At 48.3% G+C, this 17,907-nt stretch overlaps 1 protein-coding gene across 1 annotated transcript in view; it reads left to right on the top strand.

The window, feature by feature from the left end:
- Positions 1-16,956, top strand: part of GPR107 (G protein-coupled receptor 107) — a 75,452-nt gene extending 58,496 nt beyond the window's left edge. Inside the window, exon 18 of the mRNA XM_082656014.1 lies at positions 11,799-16,956. Coding sequence (XP_082512140.1) covers positions 11,799-11,895 — 97 coding nt within the window. The 3' untranslated portion in view covers positions 11,896-16,956. The remainder of the gene's footprint in view (positions 1-11,798) is intronic.
- Positions 16,957-17,907: the final 951 nt, after the last annotated feature.

The raw sequence follows: 17,907 nt of genomic DNA, 5'->3' as shown, positions 1-17,907 counted from the left end.
TTGGATTGGGCTGTTTGTTTTATTGATATTGAGCTGCATGAGCTGCTTGTAAATTTTGGAGATTAATCCTTTGTCAGTTGCTTCATTTGCAAATATTTTCTCCCATTCTGAGGGTTGTCTTTCGGTCTTGTTTATGGTTTCCTTTGCTGTGCAAAAGCTTTGAAGTTTCATTAGGTCCCATTTGTTTATTTTTGTTTTTATTTCCATTTCTCTAGGAGGTGGGTCAAAAAGGATCTTGCTGTGATTTATGTCATGGAGTGTTCTCCCTATATTTCCCTCTAAGAGTTTGATAGTTTCTGGCATTACATTTAGGTCTTTAATCCATTTTGAGTTTATTTTTGTGTATGGTGTTAGAGAGTGCTCCAATTTCATTCTTTTACATGTAGCTGTCCAGTTTTCCCAGCACCACTTATTGAAGAGGCTGTCTTTTCTCCATTGTATATTTTTGCCTCCTTTATCAAAAATAAGATGACCATATGTGCATGGGTTTATCTCTGGGCTTTCTATCCTGTTTGATTGATCTATGTTTCTGTTTTTGTGCCAGTACCATACTGTCTTGATTACTGTAGCTTTGTAGTATAGTCTGAAGTCAGGGAGCCTGATTCCTCCTGCTCCGTTTTTCTTTCTCAAGATTGCTTTGGCTCTTTGGGCTCTTTTGTGTTTCCATACAAATTGTGAAACTTTTTATTCTATTTCTGTGAAAAATGCCGTTGGTAGTTTGATAGGAATTGCATTGAATCTGTAGATTGCTTTGGGTAATATAGTCATTTTCACAATGTAGATTCTTCCGGTCCAAGAACATGGTATATCTCTCCATCTGTTTGTATAATCTTTCATTTCTTTTTTTTTTTACATATGGTGTTTTTTTTGAATTTTATTTATTTTTTTATACAGCAGGTTCTTATTAGTTATCCATTTTATACATATTAGTGTATATATATCAATCCCAATCTCCCAATTTAATTTCTTTCATCAGTGTATTACAGTTTTCTGCATACAGGTCTTTTGTCTCCTTAGGTAGGCTTATTCCTAGGTATTTTATTCTTTTTGTTGCAGTGGTAAATGGGAGTGTTTTCTTAATTTCTCTTTCAGATTTTTCATCATTAGTGGATAGGAATGCAAGAGATTTTCTGTGCATTAATTTTGTATCCTGCTACTTTACCAAATTCATTGATTAGCTCTAGTAGTTTTCTGGTAGCATCTTTAGGATGCTCTATGTATAGTATCACGTCATCTACAAACAGTGACAGTTTTACTTCTTTTCCGATTGGGATTCCTTTTACTTCTTTTTATTTTCTGATTGCTGTGACTAAAACTTCCAAAACTATGTTGAGTAATAGTGGTGAGAGTGGACAGCCTTGTCTTGTTCCTGATCTTAGTGGAAATGGTTTCAGTTTTTCACCATTGAGACCAATGTTGGCTGTGGGTTTGTCATATATGGCCTTTATTATGTTGAGGTAAGTTCCCTCTATGCCTGCTTTCTGGAGGGTTTTTATCATAAATGGGGTTGAATTTTGTTGAACGCTTTCTCTGCATCTATTGAGATGATCATATGGTTTTTCTCCTTCTGTTTGTTAATATGGTGTGTCACATTGATAGGTTTGCATATATTGAAGAATCCCTGCATTCCTGGGATAAACCCCACTTGATCATGAGGATCGAGTGTATGATCCTTTTAATGTGCTGTTGGATTCTGTTTCCTAGTATTTTGTTGAGTATTTCTGCATCTATGTTCATCAGTGATATTGGCCTGTAGTTTTCTTTCTTTGTGACATCTTTGTCTGGTTTTGGTGTCAGGGTGATGGTGGCCTCATAGAATGAGTTTGGGAGTGTTCCTCCCTCTGCTATATTTTGGAAGAGTTTGAGAAGGATAGGTGTTAGCTCTTGTCTAAATGTTTGATAGAATTCGCCTGTGAAGCCTTCTGGTCCTGGACTTTCGTTTGTTGGAAGATTTTTAATGACAGTCCCAATTTCATTGCTAGTGATAGGTCTGTTTATATTTTCTATTTCTTCCTGGTTCAGTCTCGGAAGGTTGTGCATTTCTAAGAATTTGTCCATTTCTTCCAGATTGTCCATTTTATTGACATATAGTTGCTTGCAGTAATCTCTCATGATCATTTGTATTTCTGCAGTGTCAGTTGTTACTTCTTTTTCATTTCTATTTCTTTTGATTTGAGTCTTCTCTCTTTTTTTCTTGATGAGTCTGGCTAATGGTTTATCAATTTTGTTTATCTTCTCAAAGAACCAGCTTTTAGTTTTATTGATCTTTGCTATTGTTTCCTTCATTTCTTTTTCATTTATTTCTGATCTGATCTTTATGATTTCTCTCCTTCTGCTTACTTTGGGGTTTTTTGGTTCTTCTTTCTGTAATTGCTTTAGGTGTAAGGTTTGGTTGTGTATTTGAGATGTTTCTTGTTTCTTGAGGTAGGATTGTATTGCTAACTTCCCTCTTAGAACTGCTTTTGCTGCATCCCATAGGTTTTGGGTTGTCGTGTTTTCATTGTCATTTGTTTCTAGGTATTTTTTCATTTCCTCTTTGATTTCTTCAGTGATCTCTTGGTTATTTAACCTCCATGTGTTTCTGTTTTTTACAGATCTTTTCCTGTAATTGATATCTTGTCTCATAGCAGTGTGGTTGGAAAAGCTGCTTGATAAGATTTCAGTTTTCTTAAATTTACCAAGGCTTGATTTGTGACCCAAGATATGATCTGTCCTGGAGAGTGTCCCATGAGCACTTGGGAAGAAAGTGTATTCTGTTGTTTTTCGTTGGAATGTCCTATAAATATCAATTAAGTCTATCTTGTTTAATGTATCTTTTAAAGCTTGTGTTTCCTTATTTTCATTTTGGATAATCTGTCCCTTGGTGAAAGTGGGGTGTTAAAGTCCCCTACTATTGTGTTACTGTCAATTTCCCCTTTTATGGCTGTTAGCATTTGCCTTATGTGTTGCGGTGCTCCATTGTTAGGTGCATAAATATTTACAGTTGTTACATCTTCTTCTTGGTTTGATCCCTTGATCATTATGTAGTGTCCTTCTTTGTCTCTTGTAATAGTCTTTATTTTATTTTTATTTTTTTGCGGTACGCGGACCTCTCAATGTTGTGGCCTCTCCCGTTGCGGAGCACAGGCTCTGGACGCGCAGGCTCAGCGGCCATGGCTCACGGGCCCAGCCGCTCCGCGGCATGTGGGATCTTCCCAGACCAGGGCACAAACCTGTGTCCCCTGCATCAGCAGGCAGACTCTCAACCACTGTGCCACCAGGAAGCCCATAGTCTATTTTAAAGTCTATTCTGTCTGATATAAGAATTGCTACTCTAGCTTTCTTTTGATTTCCATTTGCATGGATTATCTTTTTCCATCCCCTCACTTTCAGTCTGTATGTGTCCCTAGGTCTGAAGTGGGTCTCTTGTAGACAGCACATATACGGGTCTTGTTTTTGTCTCCATTCAGCCAGTCTGTGTCTTTTGGTTGGAGCAATTAATCCATTTACATTTCAGGTAATTATCGATATGTATGTTCCTATTACCATTTTCTTAATTGTTTTGGGTTTGTTATTGTAGGTCTTTTCCTTCTCTTGTGTTTCCTGCCTAGAGAAGTTCCTTTAGCATTCATTGTAAAGCTTGTTTGGTGGTGCTGAATTCTCTTAGCTTTTGCTTGTCTGTATAGTTTTTAATTTCTCTATTGAATCTGAATGAGATCCTTGCTTGGTAGAGTAATATTGGTTGTAGGTTTTTCCCTTTCATCACTTTAGATATGTCCTGCCACTCCCTTCTGGCTTGCAGAGTTTCTGCTGAAAGATCAGCTGTTAACCTTATGGGGATTCCCTTGTATATTATTTGTTGTTTTTCCCTTGCTGCTTTTAATATTTTTTCTTTGTATTTAATTTTTGATAGTGTGATTAAAATGTGTCTTGGCCTGTTTCTCCTTGGATTTATCCTGTATGGGACTCTCTGTGCTTCCTGGACTTGATTGACCATTTCCTTTCCCATATTAGGGAAGTTTTCAACTATAATCTCTTCAAATATTTTCTCAGTCCCTTTTTTTTTCTCTTCTTCTGCAACCCCTGTAATTCGAATGTTGGTGCGTTTAGTGTTGTCCCAGAGGTCTCTGAGATTGTTCTCAATTCTCTTCATTCCTTTTTCTTTATTCTACTCTGCAGTAGTTATTTCCACTATTTTATCTTCCAGGTCACTTATCCGTTCTTCTGTCTCAGTTATTCTGCTATTGATTCCTTCTAGAGAATTTTTAATTTCATTTATTGTGTTGTTCATCATTGTTTGTTTGCTCTTTAGTTCTTCTAGGTCATTGTTAAACGTTTCTTGTATTTTCTCCATTCTGTTTCCAAGATTTTGGATCATCTTTACTATCATTACTCTGAATTCTTTTTCAGGTAGACTGCCTACTTCGTGTTCATTTGTTAGGTCTGGTGGGTTTTTGCCTTGCTCCTTCATCTGCTGTGTGTTTCTCTGTCTTCTCATTTTCCTTAACTTACTGTGTTTGGGGTCTCTTTTTCGCAGGCTGCAGGTTCATAGTTCCTGTTGTTTTTGGTGTCTCCTCCCAATGGCTAAGGGGTTGGTTCAGGGGTTTGTGTAGGCTTCATGGTAGAGGGGACTGGTGCCTGTGTTCTGGTGGATGAGGCTGGATCTTGTCTTTCTGGTGTGCAGGTCTGCGTCCAGTGGTGTGTTTTGGGGTGTCTGACCTTATTATGATTTTAGGCAGCCTCTCTGCTAATGGGTGGGGTGTGTTCCTGTCTTGCTAGTTGTTTGGCATAGGGTGTCCAGCACTGTAGCTTGCTGGTCGTTGAGTGGAGCTGGGTCTTAGCATTGAGATGGAGATCTCTGGGAGAGCTTTTCCTGTTTGATATTACATGGAGCCAGGAGGTCTCTGGTGGACCAATGTCTTGAACTCGGCTCTCCCACCTCAGAGGCACAGGCCTGACACCCAGCTGGAGCACCAAGACCCTGTCAGCCACGTGGCCTCTTAATAAATGTTTAAGTGTATAATACAGTGTTGCTAATTATAGCCACAGTGTTTTACAGCATATATATGGAACTTAATCATCTTGCATAACTGCTTTTTAAGACGTGCTCCCAGGCTGCCTTAAATCAAGGTAGCCATTCCTTCCGTTAGGGCTCTCATTGTGTAAGTTTGTTTTCATGCTTCACGTTCATATACAGGTTGTTTAAACTAGTCATTTTAGTTTTCAGAAAAGCTTTCTAGTCAATTCTCCATTTCATTAGGGGCTTTTTCTGAGGTTCTGTCTTTTCTTTTGTTTGGAACATAGTCTTCGATTTCTTCATTTTGCTCGACTCTGTGTTGGTGTCTATGCATTAGATAAACAGCCCCCTCTCCCAATCTTGAAGGAGGGGCCTCATGGAGGAGATGAGCCTCCTCCTTCAACCCTGCCCTGACTCTTGGTTGTCTCTCAAACCTTTGTGATCATCCAAGTGGCCTATTTTATTTTTAGTGGCTCCTGGTAGTTGAGGGTTTTCCTAGAACTATCAGTGTCCCGAAGGGAAGGATCTCAGGCAGCACTGAGATTCAGGCAGATTGGAAGCCAGACGCTCAGGCCAGAATGGTTTTTTTAAATTAAGGTTTATTTTGAAGAAGTCTGAGTTCAATTTAAATGTCCGCCAATACCTTCCAAAGTAAGGTAATATTCAGAGACAATTTCCTCATCAGATGGCTTAGAGAAATTTCTGGAATATTCACATCCGAAGATTCCTTATTGATGAATGCCTTTGACTTAAATCTAACCAAAAAGTGCAACGTTATTCTTTGTACATTTTTATTATATATTTATAATGAACAAGCTTAGTTGGAAACAATTAAAATACTTAAGCTGTTAGTAAAAAAATTAAAAAATAGAGTCCATCTGGTAAGCAGCAGCTTTGGGAAGTAACCTGAGACGTGGTGTATTTTTCCTTTCCCCTGCGGGGAGCCCTGTAGCTCAGCATTCTGTAACCGTTTGAAGCAGGGTTGCTCTGGGGTCATAGCGAGAAGCTGAATGGCTGGGTCCTAGCATCTTCCGCTTGACTGAAGTGTGGTCAGTTGACGTTCTCCCCAGCAAGGCAGGCGTTCCTGTTCCCCACATCCTTTCCGTCAGCCATTGCATCTAGAAGCGCAGATGCTTTGTTAAGGTATGTTTGTCTCATTGGCAAAATTTTAAAAATTTGTTTTGGTTTTTATTTCTCTCTGACAGTATTTGGTGGTAGTGGTAACGAAAACGCAAGAGGGCCTGTGTGTGTGTTAAAATCAGGGGAGGAAAAGGGAAGAAGACAGACCAGCAGTCCGCTGGAGACTAGGGGGAGTGTGTTTCTTTCTTCTGGCAAGATTTGGGGAGGGTGGGCAGTTTGAGCCAAGGTTGACCCTTGGGTTGCCTCAGCTTCTTCTCCTGTTACCGGGGAAGAGCGCTCTGTGCTCTGTTCTCCGGGGTTGGCTGAGTGTGGGCCCTCCCGTAATGGTGAAGTGAGCGTCTCTTCTGTGACGGGAGGGCTGCACATGTACCAGCCTAGAGAGGGAGTCGGCCCAAATGAAGGTTTGCTTACAGGAGTGGTGGTGGTGTTTCCCGGGAGCACCAGCCCCGATGAGCCTGTGAAAGACAAGTTGAGGAGCCAGCTGAGGCCAGGTGCCTTTCAGTCAGCAAGGCAGTTGTACTGGGGTTTCTCTTTAGCTGAGAACTCGACTGTTGGGAAAGTTCTGTGAAGTTATATGATGTGACAGCAGAAGAGGCCTGAGGGGGAGGCTTCAGCCGCAGGTGAGGGGCAAGGCTCAGCAGCTTCTGGGACCGCCGAGCCCGGACTGTCATCTCCCTCTTCTGCTCGGAAGTTCTGTTCCTGGAGGGCCCTTCTTAAATCCTCCAGAAATAACCCAAACCAGAGACCAGCACAGCCTTGCCTGTATTTTCTAGAAGGTCTTGAGTGCTCTGTCATGCACACTGGAGGGTGTTTCCTGAAGGAGGGCACTAGGTCTGATCCCCACCCAGGACATTAAGCACCTCTTTGTGCAAAGTATCAGTAATAATGTTTATGCCTCGCACACCTAAGACGAATTCACACCCTTCCTAATATGCCCTCTGCACCAGAACTCTGACCTGGGCCACGCAGTGACCTTGCTGACTGAGGTTCTGGGTAGCTTCTCATTCACCTCTTCTTACCTCCTCTGTCTGAAGCTGAGCTGCGGGAGGGCGGTGCATTGGGAAGTGAGTCTGGCCCAGGGTAGTGCGTCCTCCCTGCCTCCAGCCTAGGCCTGCATGCAGTCCGGGCAGCTGCGCCCCCTGGGCCTGGGGGAATGAGGGCGCCTTCGGAAGTAATGCTGACTTTCCATCTTTTTCTCTTTCTGTTCCTTTTGACATCTCTCTTTGGACTCAAGCTCAAAGTGGCTTACTGATTTTGGTAACAGAATTTATCATAACAAAATCAGCAAGTTAAGTATTGGATGTAATTTCAGTTATCAGACTTTTAGCCACCGCACGTGCTATGCGTATCCTTGATGGTCTGAATTATTTCTGCCATCTTGAGAAGCGGGAGTGAGAAGAGATCTGGTTTGGGTTCCAGAAGCTGTGTCTCTGGAGCTCCCCTTCCCGAGTGCCGGTAACCTTTTACTACTTCCTGCACTCGTGCAAGTGGGTAACCAGCAAATGTAGAAACAGAGGTTGGAGACTAATAGAATTGTCTCTTAACCAAGCCTCTCCACATTTCAAGTCCAGAGATGGTTAGCATTTAGATTTAGTTTGGTTACAGAAACAGATGCATCCGTGTGCCACTTGGGCCACAGTTGACGGCAGTCTCGTGTGGCAGAAGGAGCAGTGGGGACCTGAAGCCCCCTTTCTCATCTTTCCCGTATTCATTAGGGCCCTGTTGGTTGCAAACATGAGACTCAGGCCTCTACAAGGAAAAGAGAGGTCACCACATAGGGGTAGAAGGAAAGCGGGAGGCAGCTGGGTCCGTCCGCTCCCCCCATCTCCGCTGGAGCCCCCCTCCTCTGGGCACCTCTCTGCTCCACTGTCTTCTCTATCCTCCACGCTCCCCTGGACCCATCCCCCTGGGAGCCCCTCTGTCGGCTTAGCACTGTGGCGTCTTGCCTCAGACCGGCTCAGGAGCTGCTGACCCTGGGGCCAGTGTCCTCTTGAAGTCAGGAGTGGCCACCTCGGCTCAAAAAAGTTGAGCAGGCCCTGAGGGCAGGACAGCTTCTGCTGGAAGCAGCGTGGGACTTGGCAGCCAGAGAGGCTGGCTTGGCCCGGGCACCGAGTCTACTCGCGCTGGTATGAGCGCTCTGTCAGCCCTACAGGTGGTTCCGGACAGCAGCCGGTGCCGAATCCCCCAGTCTCCTGCGGGACCAGCATGACAGAGTGTAGACGGCGCTGCGATAGAGGTGTGTGTCTGGAGCCACAGAAAGGCATCTCAGCAGAGGGCGAGAGGTCAGGCAGGGCTGGGATGGGCAGAGGCAGGAAGGGCAGGCCTTGCCCTCTGGGGACCGGGCTCTCCCCGCCTGGGCGGCTCCAGGGGCTGCGCCTGCATTCGCATCCCTGGGGTTTGAGTTTAGACTGAACGTCACCGCTGCTCGGTGCTCGACCTGAGCTTTGTCCGGTGTCTTTCTGCGCCACACGGAGGGCCTCTGCGCAGGTTGTGTGTAGTGCGGGGCGCTGCTCCGAGGACGGCTCTGCGGCTCTTTGTCCCCATTCAGTGTTTGTACTGAAACCAGGGCGTGCAGGGGGGTGTGCGTGGAGCTGTGAAGTTGCCAAAGCGCCGCCTCCTGCCCGGGAGGCTCCTGGGCGTCAGTCTGACCACGGTCTCCTCCTCCGTCTCCTCCAGCTGGCACCCCTCTCACTTCCCAGAGGCTTCACTGGGGAGCCAGGGCACAGCGCCCGTCCAGCCTCACACCACACCCCATCATCGCTGGCTCCGCCCGTGCCGCCCTTCTGTGCCCACGCACCCCTCACCCCGCAGCCGGGGCGCCTCCACTCCGCTCACTCACCGCTCCGCAGTCTCCAGCTCCAGCCCCCTTGCCTGTCCTGAGCTTCGGGCCCCTCTGTCCACCTGTCACCCCAAGCTTGCCTCTCCCCTGCATACCCTGTGGGCTTCGGCATCCACCCAGTCGCTGTCAGCAGAATATGGGTCTTGGCCTAAATGCCTCCCTCTCCCTCGGCCTGTGTGGGGTGAGTGACCACTTCTTGGAGGCTTAACGTCGTGTCTCCCGCCCTCTCCCCACTTTATCCTGGTGCCCTGCCCTCGTGTGGCCGATGTCCTCACCTCCCATCTTCTTCCCTTCCCGTCCATTCTCCTCAGCTACCCGAATCACCTGTAGACTGTTTTTCAAGAGGATACCCTGGCTCCTCCCCGGAGACTAGATTCTGAATGTTGGGGGTTCAGGTGTCTCTGTGCTTTTTTGACTCCCCTGGATCCTGCTGGAGCCAGGCCCGAGAACCCAGGTATAAGTGTCACGCCCACCCCGGTGACACGGCACGGAAGGCCGTCCACAGCCCCCCACGTGCCCATCCTCGACTCTCCTGCCACGTGCCTTCACCAGCAGCTTCTTAGCACTCCCTGACTGTCGGGGAGCTTTCTTGTGTTTCCTCCAAGCCTTTTCTTTTTAGATTTCTTTTCAGAAACTCCCCTGCCCTCCCCCCTCTCCTCCATCTCGCTGCTGCTCCTGTCTTTCAACACAGGAGGTGACTCTTCTCACCCCAAGCCGTCGTCACACCTGCACCCTGGCACCCCCATCCTGTCTGTGTGAAGTGGCTCTGCGTGTCCGTCTGGAAGACCGTCCCTTCTGCTGGGCAGTGGGCTCCCTGGGAGCACCAGTTCCAGCTCTCTGTCCTTGCCCCAGGCCCAGCCTGACAGAGTGAATGTTGTTTTCTCAGTTGGGCCACCATCTGGCAAGGAGTGTTTCCTTAGGGAAGGAAAGGGAGCAGAGGTTTTCCCAGGCCCGCTCTCCGAGCCGCCCTTGGGTCGCGGCGCCTGTGCTCTGCCCTCCGCGTCCGCGCGGGTTGGCCGCCTCCTTGTCCTTTTCAACCTGGGGCAGTAGCCACACGATCCGCCGGCTGTTGCCAGGAGTGTTTCTGGAAGACTCGAGGTTGTACTTCTTCCCTTACATCAACAGGTTTGGAGGCGCATAGGGGTTGCTCTGCTGGGGCTGGAAAGGCTTGTGGTGCCCGTGTCCTAGTCTGGAGAAGGTCCCTTTAGAAGCTGCCCTGGGTGCATGGATTTCTCCTGGGAGAAGTGTGAGCGCTTCCTGGTGAGGTCAGGCCCGAGACGGGCACCGGCTGGCAGGAAGTGATGCTGGGTTCTCTCAGTTGGTGTTCCCTTTGTCTGGGGGCTGCATTTATACTCAGCCACAGCCTCTGCAGGGATCCCTCAGTTCCCACAAGAACCACCTACCTGCAGCATACTTTGTCCTGGCTTTACCAGAAGTACAGATAACGCATGAGTCCAGAGGACTCTTGTTTGAGAAAAGCCCCAACTCTGGGGAGGACTGGATGGCTTTGGGGCTTGGTCACAGCAGCAGCTGGTGACAGGAAAGAAGGGAGAAAAAATTTTCTTTCCTTACTCAAATAAAATAATTTATCTACTGTTAGGTCCAGCTGGACAAACTCTAGATGTCACATGTAGGGCCACTGAGTCGCCATTTGTAAGTAGCAAGATTTGGGAATTGGTGCGGGGGATAGGTACGGTCCTTGGAGAGAGTCTGTTGGAATGATTGATTGAATTTATTTTACTGATTAGGAAATTCCTGTTGGTCCGCGATGGAGGAACATAGGTGCCCCCTTGCTTCCTAGAGTCCTTAGGGAGATGCTGGGCCAGGGGTGTTTGTTTCTAACACTTTATTTTGTAGAACAGTTTTAGGTTCATAACATTGAACAAAATTGAACAGAGGGTACAGATACTTCGCATATGCCCCCGCCCCACACACGCATAGCTGCCTCCATTATCAGCATCCCCTGTCCACAGTAGTACGTTCCTTACAACTGATGAGCCTGTATGGACGTATTATCATCCAGAGCCCGTAGTTTACAGTAGGCTCACTCCTGGTGCTGTACACTGTGTGGGTTTGGACAGATGTGCGCCCACCATTATATAATAGAATCATACAGAGTCATTTTGCTGCCCTGAAAATCCCCTGTGCTCCGCCTAGCAGGTGGAGTTCAGTATCGGCTTGGTGTTTCCTGCTACGGAGCCGCTCAGTTGTGTCATGGATACCCAGATCCTTAGAATCTGTCTAGCTCACATTTTGTGAGGCAAGAGGCTGTCTTCTCATAGACCCCCACCTTCTCAGGAGATGTCGTGAGTCACTCTCTGTCTCTAACGGTCAAAGAATCTTTGGGCCCAGAAAGTTCCTCTAAACCTGTGGTTCTGTCCCAGGACTCAGAAATGATCCACTGTGGCTGGTTAGTGTAAACATCTACAGCTGATTAGCTTTTTTTCAGAATGTTAATTATGATACAGATACTGGTGTCATAATTGTGACTAGTGTATATACGTAACATAAAAATTTGTGACAAAAAGAAAGAGATGAATGCTGGTTGTGATAACAGCTGGTATGTAGTGACTGGGCAGGACAGAGAATCTCGTTTCTCCCTCACGACAGTTTTGGAAAGTGGGGACTGTGTTCCTCCTGCAGCACAGGGAGGTCACGTGACTTGGGCAAGCTTACACAGCTAGTAAAGGGCGGGTCAGGATTTGAACCCACGTGTGTCTGATTCCAGAGCCAACACCCTTTACCCCTGGCTGCCACTGTGCTGTGGTGAAGACGGCCTTTTACTTTAAGACTGAGGCTTTCCTCGTTTTTTCCCTCATTCAGAGTGACCACGTCAGGGGTGATGGAGAATATGAAGAAAGTCAAGAAGGTGACCAACGGCTCGGTGGAGCCGCAGGGTGAGTGGGAAGGCAGCGCGTGATGGAGGAGCTCCGAGGCGGCACTGTCAAAGGAAACGGTTTATTCGTAGTCCTGTTGGTCGGCGAGAGAGGTCGGCCCTCCCGACGGTGACACCGCAGAGCACGTGGCTGGGAGCAGTTGCCACGGAAGCCTAACTTTTCACTCTTTTCTGGAGCCGGATCTGTGGCTGGTGATAGGCAGCTAGAATTCTCCTTCAGGTGGGAGTGCTGGGTAGGGGGTGTGAGAGGAGGAGGGTAAAAGGAAGACCTTGTTTTTAATCTCTATATTTTAAATTGGGAACTCTTCAGGTAGGTGCAGTGTGACCCAGTGTGTAGCAGCGGAGTGTTGGTGGATGGGGCATGGTAGGTGGTGGTGTGTCTGCAGCCGTTCAGGGCACGGGAAGGGGCTTTAGGAAACGAGCAGATGTCGAGTGGGGCACGGGGGCTCACAAAGAAGGGAGAGGTGAGCATCGCTGCGTCTTGGGGACAAAAAACGAGTGAGATCAGGTTATTTTAGAAAGCAAAGTCAAAACCCAATTTAGTATTAAGAGAGTGCCCCAGGATTTCCGACCCTGAATGTCGCCCCAGACCTTCATCCCGGATTCTGAAAGTGACCAGGAGCGACAGTCGTCCGAGGGCTACGGTGTCAGAGTCAAGGCCCTGGTGGTGGCAAATGGTTCTCTTGACTGAAGTGTGTTCTGTGTTACCTAATGGATGGACGAAGTGTGTTTTTAAGCTCGAAAAGCCGCCTCCTGTAGGATTTCCCTGAACGTCTGGTCCCCCCGACGGCGCAGAGCAGCACCATCTCTGGCGGCCCTCTCTTCCCTCTCTTCTCGCAGCTGCATCTATTTTGTGTGATCAGAATACGGGGAAATGGGAAGGACTTGTCCTTAAGGAGCAGCTGGGGGCAGAAAGGATCATGTCGATCCTTAAGGCACGTCGTCATCATGACAAAGCTTTCCCTGTAGCCAGGTAGGACTTCTAAAGGGAGGAATGCAGCAGACCTTGTCCCTGTATTCCAAGAGTAAGTATGCGAAGAAGGTGAGGGTGATTAGCAGGTTTACTCTGGGGTGTGGGGATGATGAGATCTTTCACAGAAGCTCAGTGAGGTTCCCTTCCAAACTTTCAGAGCTTGGAGAGGAACACGGATAGATTGCCTGAGGTGAGCAGTACTGCAGCTCGTAGCCAAGTCATCCGAGTATTGGGACAAGCTCAGAAGGTTCCCTGTGACGGAGGGCATAGCAGGGCTTTCCGCTCATTTCCTACTAAGGCTTTGGCTGCCGGAGCCTGAGATGGGGACTGAAACACTGCATCAGGCAAGCTCCCTGGAGCGTGGGGTCCCAGCCGGGCGGGGTAGCTCCCAGTGCCCACGCGCGTCAGGAGCCCGAGCCCCCCCCCCGACCTCCTGGCCTGCCTCCTGGGTGCTGGATGGTGACGGTGGCCGGTGGTTATTCTCTTACCTCTGACTTGGAAGGGTCGATCAGAAGCCACAAGATTTAGGGGTGCCGCTCAGTATGCCCGGTTTGGGAACCTGAAGTGTCTTTACTCAGAAAACAGTTATTTTCCCTCTCCTGTACCATTGTCACTTCCTAAATGACCAGTGAGGAAGCAGGTGTCCTTTCTATGCGCTTCGATGAGCCCTCTGTGCTCTGCCCAGTGCCACCTCCACAGGGGCTCGGTCCTGGCTGAGTGAGGAGGAAGACCAGCGTCTTCCAAGGCTGCTGCTGCCCACCTCTCCGCAGATGTTTTAGGGAAGGGTTCGTGTGTCTTCCCATCTTCAGGAGCGAGGAAATAGGCCCCAAGTATTCATCTAAGGGCCTTTTTTTGTCTTTTAAGTAATCTGGGAGCTGTGTGACAGGAGAAGGAAGTGGCAGGGAGGACGGGAGTATTTTTCAGACTTTGTTTTCCTGACGTGAACACCATCCCAGTGATTAAGAGATGTGTCGCATACTGTGGCCGAAACTTCCTTTGGTGCTTCCCTCCGAGGGACGTGTTTGCTGTTTGTCCTGCAAGCAGATGTTCTCGACTAGGCCGTAGACCTCTTGGCAAGAACCAAAGGTTTGAGGAAACGCGCGCGCGCACACACACACACACACACACACACACACACACACACACACACACACACACACACACACACACACACACACACACACACACACACACACACACACACACACACACACACACACACACGAAAGGGTCTCCACAGAGGTGTCCTCACTTCATGTGCTGGAAGCGGGGAAGCGAGTAAATGAAGATGAGGGTGTGCATGTGGGCTGGCACCGGCCCCTGCTCAGCCTTCCTGCTCTGAGGTCCCCGGGCCCCAGCGGTCACAGGAGGGCATGAGCCAGAGGGCTGGGCTTCTCTGTGGTACCGGGTGGTCTTCAAATCCCACGCGGCACCTCTAGGCTCGCAGAATGGCTGAGAGGCTGCAGTTTTACAGTGCTGACCCTTCTGGAACCGGAAGGTACAGATGAGATAAGTTAGTGGATTAGAAATAAAGGCAGGCCGCAGGCTTCCTAGCAAACGGGTCGTCTGCCCACGTCCTATATTTTAACTGGCAGAAGGTTTAAAGGCAGGCCGCTGATCAAGAGAAATCAAACCCCCAGCCCAAGATTGGGAAAATAGGTGGTGGTTCAAGTTTTTCCAAAATTATTTAAGCTCTTCATCCTGTTCTCTTTCTCTATGACTTGATGGCAGTAAGCAGCATTCAGCTCTACTCTTGCGTAAAGATGACTGATGGGGGGCTAAAGCCAAGGTGCTTCCCCAGCTGACAGCCCGCTTCCTGCAGCCTGATTTTCACAGTCCCCTTGGGCTCACGGTGATGCAGTGTTTGAATGGTTAAGCCCTCTCAGTATTTCAGGGATTGGGCAGAAAGGATCGGTCCACATCATAGAACGATCGGTGGTATTTATAGCTTCGCTTTGTGCTGCTCCCCGTTTCTGCCTACGCGAAATATACGTACTTCCTCTGAGAATCCGGCCGTGGACTGGAGGTGCCGCTGGCTGTGAAACTTTAGCAAGTAAAAGATCTGTTTTCCTTTGATAGAGTGTGTGTGTTTTGCTAGAAAATTACTTCTTGGACCACAAGAACAATCACTGATCTCTTAGTCCTGGCTCTTAACAGTGGCGAAAGACTCCATCAGCCTGTTTCTTGGTCCCGCAATACTTTAACGTTTTAGCAGCAGTGCCTCCGCTGAATACTCCTGCTGGCTCCTCTTGTAAAGAGAAGCTTGCTTTGGTGTAAAAGATGGTTTCTCAGATCATAGCCTGAGTCTGTTCAGTTTTCTTTCAAGAAACCACTTTAGAGTAAAATTTCCAGCTTTTTTTTCCCCTGGACATGTCCAGCCAGCCAAGGCGGCACCAGTCTCTTCATAAGTGCACTCCACGGGGCTGCCTCGGCAAGGCGTCCCCTCCCTCATTGTGATCTCGCCACAGGATGCTCTCCTCCCCCCTCCCTCTTCCCCCCTTCCTCCCCTCCTCCCCCCCTCCTTCCCCCTCCCCCCCCATCTCCTTCTCTTTCCTCGCCTTGGCCCTCGCCCATCAGTTCCACATGGGCTCAGTCTGGGAATACGGGCTGAAGCCTGTGGTGCATTGCAGCATTTTCTCCCAGCAGCTGTGTGAAGGATGTATTTTCCAAGCTAAGAATTTTATCCCAAGAGCACATATTACTGCTTTGGACCGTATATGATCTTCTGCCCCTGCACGGAGATGTATGTCTTATTTTAGTCTGTACCGACCAAGGAACAGTGTCAAAGATGCCAGTTTTAATTGTGAGTGGCTCTGGCCATCTCTGCCATCCTGGAGCATTTCCTTCGAGGGAGGCTTCTAGGACCGAGACAGTCTGATGGGTTATTGGCCCTGCTCTGTACACCCCGTAGAGCAGTGGGACTGTTGGTGCTTCCTGCTGCCGAGCAGCTCGTTCAGAGGACACGGATCCTCGCCCCTCCTCCTCCTGCTCTGCACTCCACACCTCACCCTTGCTCCCCTGACCCACGCCTGACCGTCAGCAGATTCCCAACACGCTGAGCCCAGGACGCCTGTGGCCTGCTGCTTTCTTTTCTCTTCCCCACGGAAGAAGTTAAGTTAGACTTTAACTTGATACCTCTTGGTGTATCAAAAACCATACCAGACGTTCTAGAAGATCTGCCCTTTACTCCAGTTTTCTCTAGGGTGTTTCTGGGAGGAGGTCGTACAAGAGCTCCACCTGAGTTGATGCTAATACTTGTCACTACGACCTGGAATGTAGTTACTGATTGGCAAGCCGGACATTCCCCCCAGGGCCCTTCTGTCGCCTGGCGATGCATCTGCCCTCTCTGCACGGCTTATGCTTGAAATATAATGTTTTTCAGTGGCTCGTTGCTAGGACATGGACACGCACATCCTCTGAGAGACTGTGTGCAGAAAGCACTCGGTGGGGCGGGGCGGGGAGGTGCAGGAGCAAGGATTTGGTTGTGTTGTGTCAAGGACCTTTGGGACCTACTGGCAGGAAGTCTGCAGGCGGGCCGTTTGGGAAGGAGTGCGGATAAAGTCAGTAAAGGTCAAGGTGAGACAGAAGAGATAGCTCGCCCCCAGACAGCAAGCTTATCTTGGGGCGGGGTTTGAGACTTCGGGGTGGGCAGCCAAACCAGTCAGGGGGCCAGGCAGTCAGCCTTCTTAGTGTTTAAGACACTTATTACAAAAGGGTCCAAAAATCCTGTCCACACAAGGGGGCTTCTTGATGCCTTAAGCAGCCTTTGCGGATGGTAAATTGGATTTGCCTAGTCATGTGACCTCAGAAGAACTCAGACACATCCAATCCAGAAATAAGTTTCATTTGGGGGAGAAAATGTCTGTAAATATTCTTTGCTTTCCAGGTTAGATTGGGATGCAGCAGGAGTTTTCAGTACTTTTTTTTTAAACACTGATGGTCACTGAAGAGTGTTTATGTGAACATCTGCCGGGTGGAGGTTCCGATCCGGGTGATGTAGGGGACGGGTTCTCCTGCTGTGATGCAAACATGTAAAATAAAGATTCTGTGACAGGAACGTATGTTTGTAATCCGAGGGCGTTGCCAACTGCTGCCTGCTGTCTCTCCGCCCCCCTCCCCCCTTATAATTCTTTCCTTTGTGATTTTTGTTCATTAAATTAGTTAATTGCCTCCCACTCGCTCCCACTGGCAAGAGTGACACCTACTAGAGAAGCTGCCTGTGTCTCAGCTGCCATTGAAACTCAGACGTGACTTCAACTCCAGAGGCTTTGTTTTGGAACAAACTAAAGATCAGTTGTAGTTGACTGGTGTCCTGCCTCCACTGGGGACAGGGGTTGCTCTCTGAGTCAGGGCCTGGGCACTGCTGCCATTTGAGGGGAGATGACGGCAGAGACTTGGGGTAAAGCCTACCCTGTGACAGGCTCGGGTTCACCCTCTTACGATGTTGGTCATCAGATAACCCTGCTGGTGTTCCCACATCAGAATCAGAGAAACCCAAGATTTCAGACTCAAAGCATTTTTGGAAGTCCTCCAATCCCAAACCCCTTATTTTACTAGGAATGTTTTAAATTGAGGTGTAACTCACATACAGTAAAATTTACCCTTTAAGCGTGTAGTTGGATGAGTTTTGACAAGTGTATATACAGTTCTGAAGCCTCTGCAATAAGTGAGATGGAACATTTCCATCACCCCATAAAGTCCCCTGTGCCCCTTCTCAGTCAAAACCACCCCTGTCCAGAACTACCACAGCCGCTGCTCTGATTTCTACGCTGTAGGTTAGTTTATTCTAGAACTTCACGTGAGTGGAATCACACTTCCTTGTATGGCTTCTTCCACTCAGGAGACTGTCTGTGATTTGTCCATCCAAAGCCCTGGCTTTAAAGCTGCAAAAAATGGGGGCGTAGAGAGGGTTGTGCCCCCCCTCCCCCAGCCAGTAGGTATCAGAGCTGAGGTGAGAACCCAGGTCTCCTGACTCCAGCCTTGGTGTGGTGATGAGGATTAAGTTAGGGGCCTGGCCTGGAGCTCTATCGGGTACTGTTGCTGTGTTTACAGTAACGTTAGAA

Source organism: Grampus griseus, assembly GCF_964374135.1.
Source record: "Grampus griseus genome assembly, chromosome: 6".
Lineage (NCBI taxonomy): Eukaryota > Metazoa > Chordata > Mammalia > Artiodactyla > Delphinidae > Grampus > Grampus griseus.
This window is presented reverse-complemented; position numbering and strand designations above follow the sequence as displayed.